The sequence below is a fragment of the Vitis vinifera genome, chromosome 12 (genome assembly GCF_030704535.1).
Source record: "Vitis vinifera cultivar Pinot Noir 40024 chromosome 12, ASM3070453v1".
Lineage (NCBI taxonomy): Eukaryota > Viridiplantae > Streptophyta > Magnoliopsida > Vitales > Vitaceae > Vitis > Vitis vinifera.
Window position 1 is genome coordinate 3,990,919 of NC_081816.1, and position 18,636 is coordinate 4,009,554.

Below are 18,636 nucleotides of genomic sequence, written 5' to 3' on the forward strand. Positions count from 1 at the left end.
GAAATTTTTTGGGCAGGGGACAAAAATGTTGGGATTGAGTCATATGGGGCCAACATGGTTGACACTTAGCATATCTGAAGGGAAGGCCAGAGGCCTAGAGCCGTGGCCCCTCGATCTACCAATTGTTTGTTTTGTCCCTTTATACAACATAGGGGGCGTCCTCATGAGGATTCGATATTAGGACTAAACCTTATATTCAACTATTTTTTGGTAGCATCTGAGTTAGTATTGAATTCTCTTAGGGACGCCCCATATGTTGTAGGACAAAACAAACAATTGGTGGATTGAGGGGCCACGGCTCTGGGTCTCTAGCCTTCCTTTCGAATGTGCTAAGCCTCAACCATGTTAGACCCATATGGCTCAATCCCAAAGAGAAATTCAAAGAAAGGCACTAACCAGCGAACTTACTGGCCATGTTCCTCCCCTAAGCCTTCAAAATGCCACAACTGCTTTACCTGAGGATGAATCCAGGAAGTTTGAACCTGTTAAGAGTGGTGGTGCTCAAGTTAGAAGCAACAAGCAAGGATTTGGCTTTAGCCTCGTGAAGAGGTTCTACAACTTTATAACAAAGCTGAAGACAATATGGCAAAAGGGAATGCAGATGTGGGAAGAATTGGAGGATCAGTATCTGAGTGAACTGAGCAAACCAAATAAGGTCAAAAGCCGGTTGCAGAATATGGGTTTGGATGGACTTGTTGTCATTGGTAGAGTTGACTCGGATACAAATGCTTGCCTTCTTGCTGAAAACTCTAGGACGCTCTGGTGATTGGATGCCCGAAGGCTATTGGTGGTCATTTGAAATGCAAGGAGGGTCTCACAAGCTTAGTATCAGCTTGTGAATTTGATACTGCATATATGCAAGATATCTGCAGAAGTGTTAGGGCATACATGGCCACCCCTCAACGCTACCTCTCATGCATGCACGTGTTCCACTTCGTTTAGGTGTGCTGTTCACCACCTTTCCACCTCATGTGTCTCTTTTGTCACATGCAGTTTCTGCATGCTTTTATTTGCCTTTTTTTAGTTTCCCTTTTTATTTAATAAATTCTTGTCTTCACTTAAAAATTCCTCATTAGAAATCTTAGGTCACTAAAATCCAATTTTTAATCAATTATTTGATGTCAAATTTCCTTCAGACATGCATTTCCTTATTTTTCTTGATTTTTAAATAATTTTTTAATTTTCTCATTTTTTAAAATAAACATGAATAAATTTTATATTTCCAAAAATAATGAAATTTCCTCCATATTTCTATTATCATTAGAAAGATGGAATTTATAAAATTAATTCATGAAATTAAATAAATTGGACATTGGTTAGGCCAACATATGTGATTCTCTTTTTGGATTATTGTTTCTATATGCTTGCTAAATAATAATTGACTCTGCCTTGCTCAATGACATACATGAGAATTTTATATTTGTTATTGTACACTAACCCATTTTTCATGAAGTACTCAACTTGTTGCTAAATGCTCCTTTCCTCTTTTATTCATTTGATTATTTTTTGATACATACTTTAGGCAAAATATATCATATTCATTGCTAAGTATCCATTGATTAACCAACCAATTTTCATGTTTGCTTTACCTTGATTAGTAGAGACGTCATTTTAGGATTTAGAGGGACGTTATGACTTATCACTATACTTTTTAGATAGGTAACTTAACTCTCGAATTCAGTTTTTCATAAACTTGTCTTTCCTTTTTAAGAAGTAATACTTAGGGATTTTTTTTTCTTATTTTTTTTCGTTTAAAAATAAAACAAAAATTAGTGACGACTCCAACCCTTTTTCTAAAAATTGGTTTTTTATAATAAAAAAAACAAGTCTCACCATTGAATGGGAATTCATGTGAAAAATGTGAGTTCACAAAATAGCGACTCCGTTGAGGATCATGAAAGGATCAAACTTGAACTCAAATAGAGATAAATATGAAGTTTGATTAGTCGATTAATGAATACCTCCGTACTTTTCTATGTTTGAGTGTTCACAACATGTACATTAAGAGTTTTGACATGATGATTGTCTATGCTTGTCTATGCTTGTCCGTTATATTTATTTGAGATCTTGACACATTGATTTTACTGATGTTGCCTACCTTAGCATGTTGATTTTTCTTTGTGTGTGTTTATCATGCTTATCATGCCATGCATATTCCCATTGTTTTAACATAAAGTCTTTTTTTTAAGTCTTTGAAAGAAAAAGACATTTTCCATGATAGTGAATTAATGATCGGGCATTGGATAGATGAAAATCAATTTAACACGATGGTCAAAATAACTTTAAAATTGGAAAAATGGGTTCTGTTTAGGAAGTGTTTTAAAAAACAATTTAAAAATAATAATTTTTTTAAATCATTTTCTTTAACTTGTTTTTTCCTATATTTTTAAATGTCCTAAAAATAAAAAAAAACTATATAATGGTTTATTTTTAATTATTCTCCATATTTGTATAATTATTTTTTAAATTAGTCCTTAGAAAATAATCGGAAACAATATTTAAAAGATATTCCCTAAAAATATCATGTTTTCCTAATTAAAAATATATGGACTTCACTGGAAAAGAGAAGGAGAGAGGAAGCTAGACAGCATAAATGAGAGGAAAATGGATTAGAAATAAGAGGAAAAGAAGTTTTTGAAGAAAATAAAGAGGCTTAAAAATCTTCAAAATGAGTCGTTCCCACGAGGAAGAATAAGCCAAGGAGGTCATTTTTCCAACTTCAAACCCTATAAGATTACCATTGAAGGCTTAAGGAAATCATCCCAACAACAGCAACAACAACATAGTTTATATATGGGAACTTAGATGGAGAATGGGATCCAAGGTGCAGTAGTTGAACATGAGTCATGACCCCTTCTTTTTAGTGTCTTGATGGCAATTTTAAGTCTTACTGCTTCTTGGCATGCCTCTGGCAGAAGGCTTTGATCCTGCCAAGCCCATCTTCAAGGGAGGGTGGCTCAGTGGCAAAAGTTATACGAAGCCAATTCTCCATTCCCACAGTAAAACCTGCAACAAAGCCCACATATTACTCCATCCTTCATATCTGTAAGCAAAGTGTATCATATTTTGCATATCATTGATTCATTTTTTCATAATATTTGCAGTTCTCATATTCTCAATTTGTTAACCTAACTTCGAAGACTCAAATTCTTTGCTTCTTACCGGGCAAAATAATTACGGATTCCTCTTTAGACAGCTTCACACAGAAATCCATATCATCCTCAATGTCTTCTAGTAGAGACACATTTAGATTCACCTGCAATGGTACTATAATTAAAAATTTCTTCAACTCCATATTGTGATTTGAAGCAACTCATAATATATATCTCATATATTCTTCCCTTACCATTACCGACATGGCTCCTTCTGGCTTGTGTGGGCAAGTAATGCAGGGGATATCTGCAAGTCCATCAAAACATATGTCCGCAGTTTTTCGGAGTAAGCCAATAATTCTTGAGAAGAAATCATCTGTTGTTTTCTCAATGATTTGAGGAACAGCCCCCTGATAAACAAACCACATGATTAACTAATGTGCTTGGTCTCCCTGGGAAAATCTTAGGGTGTTTATACTGAAAATCATATGTATATATTCATCAGGAAAATGCATGTTGAATCGCAAACGTGAATGAAGGTTGCCGGGTCAGTACAAATATTGAGAGAACTCACAATGGTTTCCACAACCTGGGAAGACAGACAAGAAATATATAAGTTTTAGTTTGAGAACTGCACGAAAATCAAATCAGAAATATAAAGATCAGATACCATTTTCAATTTTCCTTTCATATCCTGCATTTAATTGCAATACATAAATGGGGTTGCTCCACGGCACTATGTAACATGAACAAATGTGAAATTTTGAGAGAGCAGTAAATTGGGGTGATCAGGGAAGAGAGGGAGGACCCCGGATTTGCAGAGGATGCCATTAGGATCATTTGTCACAAGCCAACCAAGTCTCCAACCAGGAACAATCCATCTCTTTGATATAGATCCAAGTGTAATAACAGGCGTAATCGACCCAAAAACTCCCATTGGCACATAAGGGTTACTCCCAAAAACAAGGTGCCCATATACTTCATCAGCAATCACAAGAATTCCGAGCATTCTTGCAGTTTCCGCCACCTGCAAAATCCCTAGCTGGAACATCATTTTCCATTACAAATTAATTATAAAACCATGTTCCTAGAAGATAGCTTAGCCTAGCCTACCTTCTTCAGATGCTGGTGTGTGAAGACATTGCCACAAGGATTGCCGGGGTTGATGATAACCATAGCAACAGTGTTCTCATCTGCAAGAGCTTTGACTCCCTCCAGATCAACCTCCCAACCCTTCTCGGGCAGAAGATCGAACCGACGGAATTCCAGATGGTTAGCTGCAGCATGAGCTTCATATAACGCATAACCAGGTCTTGGGAGAAGAATGTTGGCACCGGGGAGAGCAAGGACCTTTATTATGAGTTTAATTGCTTGTGCACATCCAATTGTGAGATAAACATCATCTGGGGATAGCTTGTATGGAAGATCAGCAGAGAGATATTCCGCTATAGCCCTTTTAATAAAATGGAAGTATAAGCCTCAAGCTGAATTCATCAATCTGAAAACTTTGCTAAAGGAAAATGATAGTCTTTTCTGGGACTGTCCAGAAAACATGGAGCATGTTGCAGCCAAAAACAACTATTGCTGTTCTTAAAAAAGGAAAAGGAATAGAACGAAAAGGACATAGAAAATATATAACATATGCTTCAAAAATGGTTTGAAATGATTTCCATTTCTCCGATCAAAGTGGATGCAGCAAGTGAGACCAATACCCTACCTCCTCGCTGTAAGAACGCCGACGTCGGGGGAATAGGAGTTGAATTTCCGGGACCGGACGGCGTCGACAATGGCCTCTTCGGCCTCCGGAGAGGTCCGGAAGGAGGAAAAGGCAGATGGGTCACCTTGTCCAAGAGTAATAACAGGTCTGCGATCTTGTGGATTAAGATTAGATATAACTTTGCCCAGAACTCCCCTCACGGTGATGGAGGATGCTTTGTGCAACACTTGGTTTCCCCGGAAACCCCATCTCTCCGCTGCCCCATTCTCCATCCTCTTCCTTTCTTCCTCCTCCAGATTCGAGTTTTACAATGGTCAGGATTTCAGTGGAAGAGAGAATTTTTTGTGGGAAAGGTGATGGGGTGGAGTGGAGTCGAACCAGTCACGCTGGTAGAGTTTTGTCTCTTTCTTTGTAGTCTGTCTCCTTGCCCTCGTGTCCTTGGCAAAACGATAGTGGTAACAATTTGGAAATGTAAATTGATGACGTTGGAGCTTGGAGTAGGTGTGAGACGACTGACGAGAACTTGTGAAGGTTATTGGGGTTGGTGGCTAATCCGAATGAAGACACAATCTATTCAAGTTTAACCTAGCTGGATCCTTCAGTCGAGGTTCTTAATCCAAGTATGATTTCATCTCATCTCTTGAAACTCGAGTTAAATTAATTGACCAGGTTAAAGTCCGACAGTATGATTCAAAATCCAACTATAATATTTTTATTAAGAAAAAATTATGTTTATATGACATTTAAAACATTAAACTTATTGTAAACTTGTTTGGATAAATATTTTATTTTTAAATTTTATTTTATTTTACTTATATTGGTTTTTATAATATTTACTTGTTATATACATAATTAAATATTGAATTAACAAAAAAATTTGTTTAAATGAGAGAGGAACAATCCAATAAATTTGTTTTAATAAAAAAAAATAGTTCATAAAATATTTTTCTTAATAAAAGAGTTTTTTATTAATAAAAATTCATAAAAATGTTCTTAGGAAAGTCCCAAAAAAAATTTTATAACAAAATTCAAAAAATTGTTTTTAGTCATAATTGCTTAAAAATTTATCTATTTAATAAAAATTGTTCAAAAAATTAGTTTTTAAATAAAATTGCTCAAAGGTTTTTTTTTTTTAATAAAATTGTCTAAATTTAAAAATATATATATATTCTTAATTAGAATGGGATTAAAAGTAATTTTTGTAGATAAAGGTTTAATGAGAATAGGATGAAAGTCATTAGTGCAAATTGAAGCCCTAGAAATCATTTTCTTAATAAAATTATATTAAAAATATTTTTGTAAAGAAAGTTTGTAAAAAAATTAATTCCTTTATAAATAAAGTTGTAAAAATTCATTCTTTTTTCTAGTAAAAGTAAGTAAAAATCTTTTTATTGTCAAATTAAGATTTTTATAATAATTTTTTTGATAAAATGAGTGTAAATAAATTTTTTTGAAAAGTGAATACAAACAAATTCAATCAAATAATTTATTGCAAATAAATTAAAACTTTTTCTTTGTAAATAAATTCAAAATTATTTTTTTAATAAAATCCTTTGAAATTTCTTGAAAAACTAATTTTTGAAATATTTTTTTTAATCAATATAATAATTCAATTTATATAATTTTCATGTTATTTATTTTGTCTATTCTTATAATTTGATTTTTACCATGATTTGTATATATTAATTTGTGTGATTTTTTTTCTTGTTTAGTAGATAACATATGTACAGGAGCTTAAAGGGATGTTATAACTCACTACAATACCTTCTCGATAAGTAACTTGACCCTCAAATTTAGATTCGATTTTTTATAGATATGTTTTTTTCTAAATATGGAGTCACATATGATTTCATTTTTTATTTTGTTTTTTCTTAAAAATAATAAATAAAATAAGTAGCGATTTCAGTCTTTTCTAAAACTCAATTTTTTTCCATAAATAAAAAGCGACTATCATTGTCGAGCCACAATAAGTAATAATTTTTTTAATAATATTGTTTTTTTTTTTAAATTACCACTCCTAGGGTGGAGTGGAAGTTGATGTCTTGTGGGTTGCTGCATGTGCTTCCACCATAAGAATATTCATTGCCACTATCACATTGCAATATGCAGTATTTTATTTCACTTAAAATATACAGATATTATAAAATAAATAAATAAATAAAAGCACAAGGAGAGACAAGGGTAGACTAGCATATATTAATGAAGAAATTTGATCACGTGACTTTGAATCATTAATTAAATAATAAAGCATTTAATATTAAAACTCACCTAACCTTCTCCCCCAATCCCCTCTACAACTTTTAAGGAGAAAACAAAGGTGATCATTTTCTTCTATGCACAATTTATAATTATATATATATAATTTTATAAGAAGATTTTTTTTTAATTTTTTAATTTTTTCATTTCTTTTAATTTTTTTAATAAATATGTAAAATACCTTTAATTTTATAAAAATGATATAATATTAAATTTATTGGAAAAGTTATTCATGTTAAAAATATTCAAGGAATTCTTTTCTTTAATTCCTCTAATTTTAATTTTAATAATAATTTAAGGAAAAGTGTAAGCAGATCACCCTTTTATATGATATATTATTTTATTTTATTTTTTCTATAATTTTACTTTTTGTCGATTTTTTTTGGCTTTTTGTTTTCAGCGTTTACCACTGATAGAAAAAGAGGCTTGCAAGACAAGCAACCAAATGGACAAAATCAAATCAATTTTCAATATTAATAGAATCAAAGTTGCCAAATATTCAAAGCAAACAATCTTATAAGGTAGGAAATTAAGGTGTCATTTGACAACTTATTTGAATAAGTTATTTTTTTAAAATAAAATTCTGTTTTGATTTTATAAAAACATTATAAATTTAATTTATATAATATTAATTCAAATTTTACTAACAATGAAAATAGTTTTGTATTTGTTGGTCCAAAGGGTTCTCCTAATCGGGTTTTGATGATAACAAATCATGGTTAAGTAACTAATTTGTTTAATGGTTAAAAATCTCAAATATAAATTCGAAAATTCATCAAATGACCAAATGGATATAAGATCGAGACGCTTGGAAGACTTGTGATCATAGGAAACTAATGTAAGATGAATGCATGAGTGCACTTAGGATTTTCACACGTTTCATGCATCTTTGAAAACTCGGTTTATTCTTTAAAACATCGATTTCATTAAAACCCGAGTTTTTAACTAATGTACCTTATGCAAAATGTTTTATAATTGGCTTAATAATTTACCTAAAGACTTTGCCTAAGTGTTAAAAAATAAAGGAATTAAAAAAATAGGTTTTCGGGGCAAAAAGGGTTCAACCGGTCGAGGCTATGGCCAACCGGCGTGCTCGTCCGGTCGATGACCAGTCGAGGGAGACCAAAAAGTTACTCTCTCTCCCAGTAGCCTTCTCTTCCCGATCGAGGTCCGGTTAAGGCAACGGTAACTTGTCATGCATTAAATGCTTCAACGGCTAATGAACAGGTCAACCCCTAGCTCGACCGGACGAGGTTACCTTTTGCTATTGTTGACTTCCGAGCTTAGAAACTTATAAATTGAGAGCTCTACTTCATTTATTAATAAGAGAACACTTGCATTCAATAACTTATCTGTTCTTGATAAAAAAGCTTTCATTTCTTTCATAGTGCATTAAATCACCACTTGCATATCATTTAGTGCACTATTGTGTATCATCCTAGCTTTGTCTTATATTTAAGCTATCCTTAAGCTAGGTTGAGGGATTATATCTTGTAAAAATCTGAGTGTTAAAGCCTTCAAGAGGTTTGAATCTTGAAGAGGTAGTGTAAGAGCCCATTGAAACCGGAATCCAAGTGTAAGAAGATTGGAAGCTTGGTTCAAACTTCAAGTTAGTGGAACCCTCACTCGGTTAGGAGGTTGAGGAGAGTGGACATAGGCAAGGAAGTGTCGAACCACTATAAACCCGAGTTTGAATTTTTTAAACTCTATCTCTTTACTTTACTTATATTGTATTTGAATTTGTTGTGATTGAAAATATTTTAAAAACCCAATTCACCCCCCCCCCTTTTGGGTGTTTTTCTTAACTAAGCATAACCTTTGTTTTCTCAGTATTTATAAATAACTTAAAAAATAAATAGTAACGTTATAATAAAATCATAAATTATATTTTTTTATTAAAAATTATTATTTAGTATATGTTTGAAAGATAAGGATATTAATGTCTATGTAGTTTTTTTCTAAAAAAAATTAATAATAAAAAATGGTTAAAAATATTTTATTTAAAATGAAAAAACAAATCTAACTTTTATTAAAGAATTTAAATTATTAATTAAATCTTGTTTAATTTATAATCTATTTACCTAATGAGAAATTCAAGAAATATAGTTATGTGTATAGAAGAAATAGTAAAGTCTTAATTCAAAATATAGTAGCTTTGATTTATAATTTTTCTTAGTGATTAGATCTATTTTTTTAATTTCAAATTATAACTATTTAATAATAAAAAAATCATTAATAAATTCGATACAAAGTTTCATTTGATCATTTGAAGTTCATTTTTCTTGTGAAAATTTTTATAAAAATATAATATATATGTGTAAAAAAATAATAGTCACTATAAACCAAATTTTATCCATAAATTTTTATATTAATTAATTTATAATTTTAGTTTAAAATACTTTTAAAAATTAATAGAGTCTTTGAATGAATTCAAGGCATTAATCTTGTTTAATTTGGAGTTTATTTGTCTAGTGAAAAAATAATAATAATAATGATTCTATCTATAAGAAAAGCAAAAGATTCGTTCTAAATAATTTTTGTTTATAAATTTCTTGTATTAATTGAATCACTATTTGGGTTTCAATTTTTTTTTAAAATCCCTAGACTCGTTAATGAATCCAATACATTAAGTCTTTCTTAATTTGAAATTCATTTGTCTAGTGGGAAAAAAATGTAATGAGTCTATGTAGAAAAAAAACAAAAATCATTCTACATTAAGTTTTATTCATAAATTTTTAGTATTAACTGGATCACTATTTGAATTTTAAGTTATTTTTTAAAATTTTCTAGACTTATTAATGAATTCAACATATTAAGTCTTGGTTAATTTAAAGTTTATTTGTCTAGTGAAAAATTTTATAAATAAATAAATACTTTTGAAATAAATTTTGGTCTATAACTTTATAATGTTATTGAGTTTCACAACTTTTTAGTAGTAATTAAATTGGTTTTAAGTTTCAAATTACTTTTGAAAAATAATAAATTTAATGTATCAAGTATAGTTCAATTTGGAATTTATTTGCTTAACCAAAAATTTTAGAAAAGTTCAAAGAAATTCAAAAAAAACAAGTGTAATTTAAAGAAAAATCATATTTGAATATTTTCAATATTAGTATTAGATCGTAGTCAAAGAAAAAAAAAAGACATCCTATTCAATTTTATTTGTTTTTTATAGGTTTTTTTTTTAATTTATCTATATTTTCCTTTTATGTTCTAAAATTGATGAAAATAATTTATACTTGTTCTTTAAAAACTATTATCTATTTCACTTTATTTTTAAAAACTAAAAACAATGAACAATGACCAAATAATATTATCAATTTTTAAGAACAAATTTTTATTTTTGCAAATAGAAAATCATTTTTAATTATATGGCCAAACAAACTCTAATAATATTGTTTTTAGACCTACATTCAATATTGATGGATCTCCCCATCTATGAATCCCTTCCTTGTCTAGGACATAGATGGACAAATTATTATCAGACTTTAAACTTGAAAACCCGCTATTCATAAAGTCAATTATTAACCTTTAAAGCAATAAAGGCGCATATGAAAAGTTGTAGCTTGGTCATGATAAATAGCCACCAAATATAAAAAATCAGGTATGAAAAAAGACTCTCTAAAGATATTATCGTCTGTCTCTTCCAAACCTCAACTTAAACTTTGGAGGGGCGTGCTTGAACAAAACATCTAAACAGACCTTGTTACAGATACACCACCATTGTCCATTCAAAGGCAATTTGAAGGAAGTTAGCTGAAAAGGACATTGCTAGTTGTATACCAACAATTTTCATTCTCTTTGAAAAACATTTAGTGATTCTCTTTAAACATTCTTTGAAAGAAATACTTGAAATCAAATATATTAGTGTCATCATATGAGTTGATGTGGTAGAGCTTGGCTCTATTTTTGAAAAGCTTTCAAAAACAATTCTTAAAATATCTTTAAGTCATTTTGAAAAACAAAAGAAAAAAAAATTATTTAAAAACTCAAATATGAGAAATAGTTTTATAGAGTGTTCTCTATAAAAATAGTATGCACCACTTACTATAATACAAAAATTTTCAAATTAGTCACCATAATTTTTATTCTTGCTCATAACAAACTACAAAAAACAATTGAAAACACCTAAAAATTGTCCTAAAAGACAACTTATTTTTAAAACAAATTCTCAAAAACCTGTTATCTATTTAAAGCTTGCCAAACATGTTTTTTTGAGTTAAAAACTATTCTCAACAACAGTTTCAGACACGACCTAAGTTTTAATAAAATTATTATTAAAAAGGTTTAAGAAATCATCTCAATAACAACAACATAGTTTTACACAGGAACTTCAATGGAGCATGAGATCCAACCAGCAGTTGTTGATCATGGCTGCTTATTAATTTGTGTTGTCTTGATGCCAATTCAAGTCTTATTGCTTCTTGGCATGCCTCTGGTAGAAGGCTTTGATCCTCCCAAGTCCATCTTCCAGAGAGGGAGGCTCAATGGCAAAAGTTATTCTAAGCCAATTCTTCATTCCCACAGCAAAACCTGCAACAAACACCAAACAAAAATGCCTTAAAGCCAGGTGAGAAGCCCACAAAAGAGCAACAAGGCGTCAATTGTTGGATCGTGAAGCCTAAATCAATCTTATTGTGCTTCACTGGGATGCCCAAGTTGAGCTCCCAGTTGAGTTCACGAGATCGAGCTGCCCGATCAATTTGTAGGAGTATAAGGGGCAACACCCTTTCAAAAAAAAAAAATTCTTGAATGTTGGTGCAATCTGTGGACGTAGGGATCACATTGATTATTGAATTACGTTAAAAGTCTGGTTTTTTATTTATTTTTGCTCGAGTGTGTGGTTTGGTTAACACTACTAGCATGGAAACTTCAAAGGCTTAAGTTTTTCGCTCCTTACCTGGAAAAACAATTACTGATTCCTCTTTAGACAGCTTCATACAGAAATCAATATCATCCTCAATGTCTTCCAGCAGAGACAGGTTTAGCTTCACCTGCAATGGAATTTTGAAATCAAGAAAATCATAGACTCGATATTTTGAAGCAACATAGTATTTCGTATTTTTTGTCCTTACCATCACAAACATGGATCCTTCTGGCTTTGTGTGGGCAGGTCAGGCAAGGGATATCTTCAATTCCATCAAAACATGTGCCCGCAGTTTCTCTGAGTATGCTAATGATCTTCAAGTAAAAATCATCTGTTGTTTTCTCAATGATTTGAGGAACAGCCCCCTGATAAACAAACCCCATTATCCTAATATATTGGATTGGCAACATGAATCTGTATTGCTGTTATCAACTTGAAAAAAATCACAAACCTGAATGAAGGTTGCAGGGTCAGAGGAAATATTGAGAGAACTCACAATGGATTCAACAACCTGAGAAGAAAGACAACAAATGTATAAGTTTCAGTTTATGAGAACTGCAAGAACGTCAAACCAAGATGTAATATAACCACTAAATGTGAAATTCTGAGTAGAAGAGAGAAAGAGCAGGGAGAACCCCGGATTTGTGGAGGATGCCATTAGGATCATTGGTCACAAGCCAACCAAGTCTCCAACCAGGAACAATCCATCTCTTTGATATGGATCCAAGTGTGATAACAGGAGTAATCGACCCAAATGCTCCCATTGACACATAAGGGTTACCCCCAAAAGCAAGGTGGGCATACACTTCATCAGAAATCACAAGAATCCCAAGCATTCTTGCAGTTTCAGCAACCTGAAAAATCCAACAAATAAATCACTACTTGGCAGTGACATCAAAACTTAGTTACAAAACCGACAAGTACTTTAGCCCACCTTCTTTAAATGCTCATGAGTGAAGATATTGCCACAAGGATTTCCAGGGTTGATGATAACCATAGCAACAGTGTTCTCATCTGCAAGAGCCTTGACCCCCTCCAGATCAACCTCCCAACCCTTTTCTGGAAGAAGATCAAAGTGACGGAATTCAAGATGGTTAGCCGCGGCATGAGATTCATAGAACGGGTAACCAGGCCTTGGAAGCAGAATGTTGGCACCAGGGCGAGCAAGGACCTTTATGATGAGTTCAATTGCTTGTGAACATCCAATTGTGAGAAAAATATCATCTGGGGATAGCTTGTATGGAAGATCATGAGAGAGGTGCTCTGCTATAGCCCTGTCAACACGATGGAAGTATAAACATCAAACTGGATTGATTAATCAGAGATTCTGTCATGAATGAACTACTTCTTGAATAAGAAATTTCAACTTCTTGCAAAGAGAAATTTCAAATGAACTAAGTGGAAAATAGAAGACCCCAAACTACATGATAACATAAGGCAATGACCAGGGAGGAATCGACTTCGTCCTTAGCATAAGGCCCAAAGGAACGGTTTCGCTGTTTTGTATGCATCTGTAACAAAGTGCTGCAGTGTCTTCATAATGAGTAGACAGGTGAATGGAGGGGAACACACATGCCTCTTGATTGGGAATATTTTTGAATTATTTTTGTTAGCTTAGTGCCTGAGCAGAGCCTGTCAGGAAAACTTGAAGCATGTAGCACCCAAAAAACAATTATTTTCCCGGAAAAGAAAAGAATGGGAATGGAAATGAAAGTGACATGCAAAAAGATGTTTTTGGTAGCATGTTTTAGAAAACAGGTTGTTTCAAATCATTTCCATTTCTCATACCTCCTGGCAGGAAGAATGCCGACGGCGGGGGCATAGGAGTTGAATTTCCGGGAGCGAAGGGCGTCGACGATGGCGTCTTCGGCGACGGGAGTGGTGCGGAAGCAGGAAAAGGCGGAAGGGTCGCCGTGGCCGAGAGGAATAACAGGTCTGTGATCTTGTGGATTGAGATTGGACATAACTTTGTTCAGAACTCCTCTAATGGTGATGGAGGCTGCCTTGTCCAGCTCTTCGTTTCCCTGGAAACCCCATCTCTTCCTTCCTCCATTCTCCATCTTCTTCTTCTTCTTCTTCTTCTCTTCCTCCGAAATTTAGAGGGACTGAGAGATTTTCTTGTGTAAAAGGATACTGGCTGAATGGCCTCATGGCCTCTTTTATACTGTGGGGGCTTCGTCCACTCATGCAAGTGTTTCTCTTTCCTTTTCTTTCGTCCTCCTCTTTTTATTTAATTTTTATTTTTTTATGAATAAAAAAATATATACCTCAATCTCATTTATTTGTAATATTTATTTAACTTTTTATATATTATTTTCATTATTATTTAAAAATGGTTTATACTTTTGGAAATCAATAAAGGTGTGTTTGATAATATCAAATAAACCCGTATTTCCTAATGTTTGGGAAATGAAAATAAGTAACTATTCTCTACTACCATTGCTTGGGCAAGAGGCTATGACGTGACATATATCATGTATGTTTTCCTTTTTGACGCCTTCGTACAAGATTGAAAATATTTTTCCTTTGACTAGAAAATAAATAAAGACAAATCTTGAAAACGTTAGTCAAAATTTTATATAAAAGAGTTAAAATAAATTTTATAATATTAAATTAATATATAAAAATAATTTATTAATTTTTATTTTATTTTTAAAATTTTTTATAAAATTTGTGTGGTGAATGATGATACACATATATCATAACGGACCAAGATATAAAACTACAACAAATAAATTAGGGTTAATAAGAAGAAAAATGAATCACGAGACTACCTCTCAAAAGCATGATCCATTAAATTTGAAAAAAACAACTTTTCCTCCAAGGAATTGAGTCTTTCTACTTTTTTAGAAGAAGTGTTGGATTTTGCTTCATAGATTCTCCTCCATGGCAGAGACCATAATAAAAAAAAATTAATGGTATTCATAATATTTTTGGCATGAAGCACACCATGACCGATAATTTGGGCTGTAGTGATCTTTTTAATATTATTTTTTAAAATTTTTATTAAAAAAATAAATAGAGTTGATTTCATTGGGAACTATTTTCTCTTAGGACCTCCCCTACAATATCATCACCGCGATAAGGTTTAATCACCAAGTTGGATCAACCCCTTCTTGCACCAAAAATTTTACCATTTTCGAGAACCTCTTAGGTTCAATGCCAATACACTAAGTTATAACATGTTTCAAATTTTATCAGTTAATATCCCCATAAATGTATTTTATATATAAATTTTATTTTCTAAATAATAAAATTTAGTGTGGATCCCGTATTTCGGCTCATGCGCTTCCACTTGATGACAAGCTTGATTTTTATTTGAAAAAAATGATTTAAGTGGTTGAAAAAAATTGACTTGAAATCGCCACTTATTTTTGTTTTATTTTTAAAAGGTAAATAAAATAAGAAAGAAAACCTAAAGTGTAATTCCTTATTTTGGAAAATGTGGTCTGCGAAAAACCGGATCGGGTTCGAGGGTCAGGTTACTTATTAGGAAAGTACGGTAAGGATCGTAGCACCCCTCTAAGTCCCTAAAGTGGGTCTCTACTAATAAAATGAAGCAATCATGACAATTGATTAATCGAGCATGATACCAGATAAATACTACTCAAAACAAAATAATTGAATGAATAGAAGAGGCAAAGAATGTACCTGAGTGATGAACCGGTTTACATCAATGAAAGCGAATGTTAGCAATTAAACACAGAATAATCACATGCATGTCATAGAGTAGAATAAATCAATCACGCGTGACAAACAAATCAATAAATAAATCAATCGATCATAAAATCACGTATGTGGGGCCCCCACCAAAGCCCGATTGATCTTGCACGAATTAATCTCACAAATTCCATTATTATGAAATTATGAAAATGACATTCATGCTTATATAAAATTAAGAGAAAAAGAAGATTATTTGAAAACCAAAGTGAAATTAAAACTGTTCGAGTGAAAATTGGATTTTTGAAATTTATTTGAAAATTGAAGTCCCGAAGATTATCTGATAATTGGAGTCTTGAGAATTAAATTTAAGAAATGAAATTTTGGGAATTAAATTTGAAAGGAATTGAAAATTTTAAAATTATTTGAGAATTAAATTAAGGAATTGGAACTTTAAAAATTAAATTTGAAATAAATTAGTAAATTATTTGAGAATTGGAGTTTTGAAAATTAAATTTAGGAATTGGAATTTTGGGAATTAAATTTGAAATGAATTAGTAAATTATTTTGAAATAAATAAGAATTTTGAAAGTTGGAAATTAAGTTCGGAAATTGAAATTTAAAAAAAATGTTTGCAAATGGAATTTTAAAATAAATAAATAAATATAAAAATAATAATGACGAAAGGTGATAATAATTAAATAAACGAACGAGAATTTTGAATTTTCTTCAAATTGGAAATTAAATTCGAAAGTCATGAAAATTGAAATTGTTTAATGATGGAATTTTAAAATAAATAGAATAATAATAATAGCGAAAATAATGATTAAGTAAATGACGTGAATTTTGGAATTTTTGAAATTAGAAATTAAATACGGAAGTCAGAAAATCAAAACTGTTTAATGAAAGAAATTTTGAAATAAATAAATAGAATAATAATAAAAGGAATTTTTGAAATAAATAAATAGAATATCAATAATAACGAAAATAATGATTAATTGAACGACCAAGAATTTTGAAAAGTTATTTAAAGATTGAAATTTTAAAAATAAACAAATAAATAAATGAATAAAATGATTATGGTCAATTAAATTGATATGGAAATTGGAATTAAATTTAGAAAACGGAATTTTGAAAATTTATCAAGAAATTAGTGTTTTTAGAAAGGTGAATTATGCAAATTGAAAACAAATGGGTTAACTTGAAGTGGGTATGGGCTTGGAATGGGCATGGCCAACTTAAGGTGGGTGAACAAATCAACTTGAAGTGAGGCCTTCATCAACATGTATGGGCCTGGGCTTCATCTCAAGATGGGTGAACAAAACATGGGGCCTTCTATCAACACATATGGGCCTGGGCTCCAACTCAAGCCCACATCCCCAACTAACAGCTACTCTAAATGAGCCTCATGTTGCCCATAATGCCTTAACCTCTCCTTTCTTTCATGCACAAAGTAGAACAGTAACTGAATGGAGGGGGTTTCGAAATCACCCTTTTTTTTTTTTTTTCCAATCATAAATCTTAAGAAGGGTCTCCATTTAGTTTTTAGAAAATTATTAAACACTCCTATTTAAAATAAAATCTATTTAAAAAATAAATTTTATAATCGAAATATATTTATAGGGGTACTAATTCACTAAATTTGAAACCAGTGATGATTGAATGTATTTATACCAAAATTCAGGGTTTTAGTGAAATTAACCCAAATAAATAAATACATAGTTTTGGAACTTTTGTTTCATATTTTGTTTTTGGGTTTGACTATAATACATAAATATATTTTTTTTTATTATGCATTAAAAAAACTTATCATCAATCCGATGTTATTACATTTTAGGTCTCATCGTTATTATAATCTTATTTATTTGAATATTTATACTTTGATTTCATTCATTTATATCATACGTAGGTCTCATTATACATATTCAATGATCTAATTTTTTTTTGTTTTTTAGATACCACTACGATACCTTAGCATATTCCTTTATTTTTATATTAAAAATTCTCTTTTTTACATGAAACTCAATCTTTTTTATTTTCATAATTTTGATAATTTTATAATTATTTTGAGGTGAGGTCATAATGTAAGAGCTACTACTTAAATATTTTATTATGCTAAACTATTTGAATCTTATTATATTTTCTTTGCCATATTGTGCCGGAAAAATCCCTAATGAAATATTATATTGAATGAAATTCTATTTTTTGTTTTTAAATTTAAAAACAACACTTTATACAAAAAGTATAAATTTATTTTATGTCTTGAAAAAAACATTTTAAGAAATTTTAAAATTTGAGGCAAAAATCTATATTTCAATTTTTAAAATAATTGTTAAATTTGATTCAATTTAAGAATTTCGAAACCAACTTTGTCATTCAATTTTTGGTTTTATTATCTCCAAATCGATAAAAACCCCGAACCAAATCAACAACATAAAATTTTCATATAATTATTCAATATTAGATGAGTTTTGGTATTAAGCTCTATTAAAGTAATATATTCTTTTTTATATGGTGATTAAATTAATTTTAAAATATATTCATTATATTTCACATTAAAATTTTACACTTATTTTGAATTTCAAATTGAAATTAATTTTAAAAACAAATTAGACTTAAGGCCTAAATTAACTTACATCCAATCGATCTAAATCAAATCAAATGATTGGTTTAAAAGATTGGTTTGATGTTGATTTAAGTATAAATAATTCATGTCGATTCGATTAATCCTTTTTCTCCGCAGCCCATCTCAACCAGACCTTTTTACACCCTTAAGAATACGTACATTTGGGTGAAACAGGTTGTACGGATAAATTACAAATACAGGGCCCTCGGTTGTGGGCCTGTCCTTTCTTGGGCCAGATACAAATTTAAATGATCCAAAGGGATTCTAAACTAAATGTTCAAGGATGCAGCCCAACTGAGTTTGTTAGGTTTTAGTGGGCGGGCCCAGATATAACATAGACCAAACAGTGAGACAAATTGGGCCAGAGCAGACATCTTAGCCCAATTTGTAAATATTAAGTGTGGAAAGACACCAGAAG

General features: G+C 31.1%; 1 protein-coding gene and 1 pseudogene across 1 annotated transcript; both read right to left on the reverse strand.

Annotated features, from left to right (window-relative positions):
* Positions 1-2,838: 2,838 nt before the first annotated feature.
* LOC100242005 (tyrosine aminotransferase) lies at positions 2,839-5,094 on the reverse strand. The gene is made up of 7 exons (XM_002275011.4): positions 4,810-5,094; positions 4,206-4,545; positions 3,901-4,119; positions 3,622-3,681; positions 3,347-3,502; positions 3,163-3,256; positions 2,839-3,006 (listed from the first exon to the last, which is right to left on the reverse strand). Exons 1-7 carry the CDS (start codon positions 5,079-5,081, stop codon positions 2,888-2,890), a joined length of 1,260 nt encoding a protein of 419 aa, XP_002275047.3. The 5' UTR covers positions 5,082-5,094; the 3' UTR covers positions 2,839-2,887.
* Positions 5,095-11,117: 6,023 nt separating this feature from the next.
* LOC100247148 (nicotianamine aminotransferase 1-like) lies at positions 11,118-14,064 on the reverse strand (annotated as a pseudogene).
* Between the last annotated feature and the right edge of the window lie 4,572 nt (positions 14,065-18,636).

Excerpts from the sequence above, each read along its gene's own strand:
- LOC100242005 (XM_002275011.4), bottom strand. The coding sequence starts at position 5,081 with ATGGAGAATGGGGCAGCGGAGAGATGGGGTTTCCGGGGAAACCAAGTG. Across the intron at positions 4,120-4,205 it reads CACACCAGCATCTGAAGAAG|GTGGCGGAAACTGCAAGAAT; the intron begins GTAGGCTAGGCT and ends GGGATTTTGCAG. Across the intron at positions 3,257-3,346 it reads AAGGAGCCATGTCGGTAATG|GTGAATCTAAATGTGTCTCT; the intron begins GTAAGGGAAGAA and ends GTACCATTGCAG.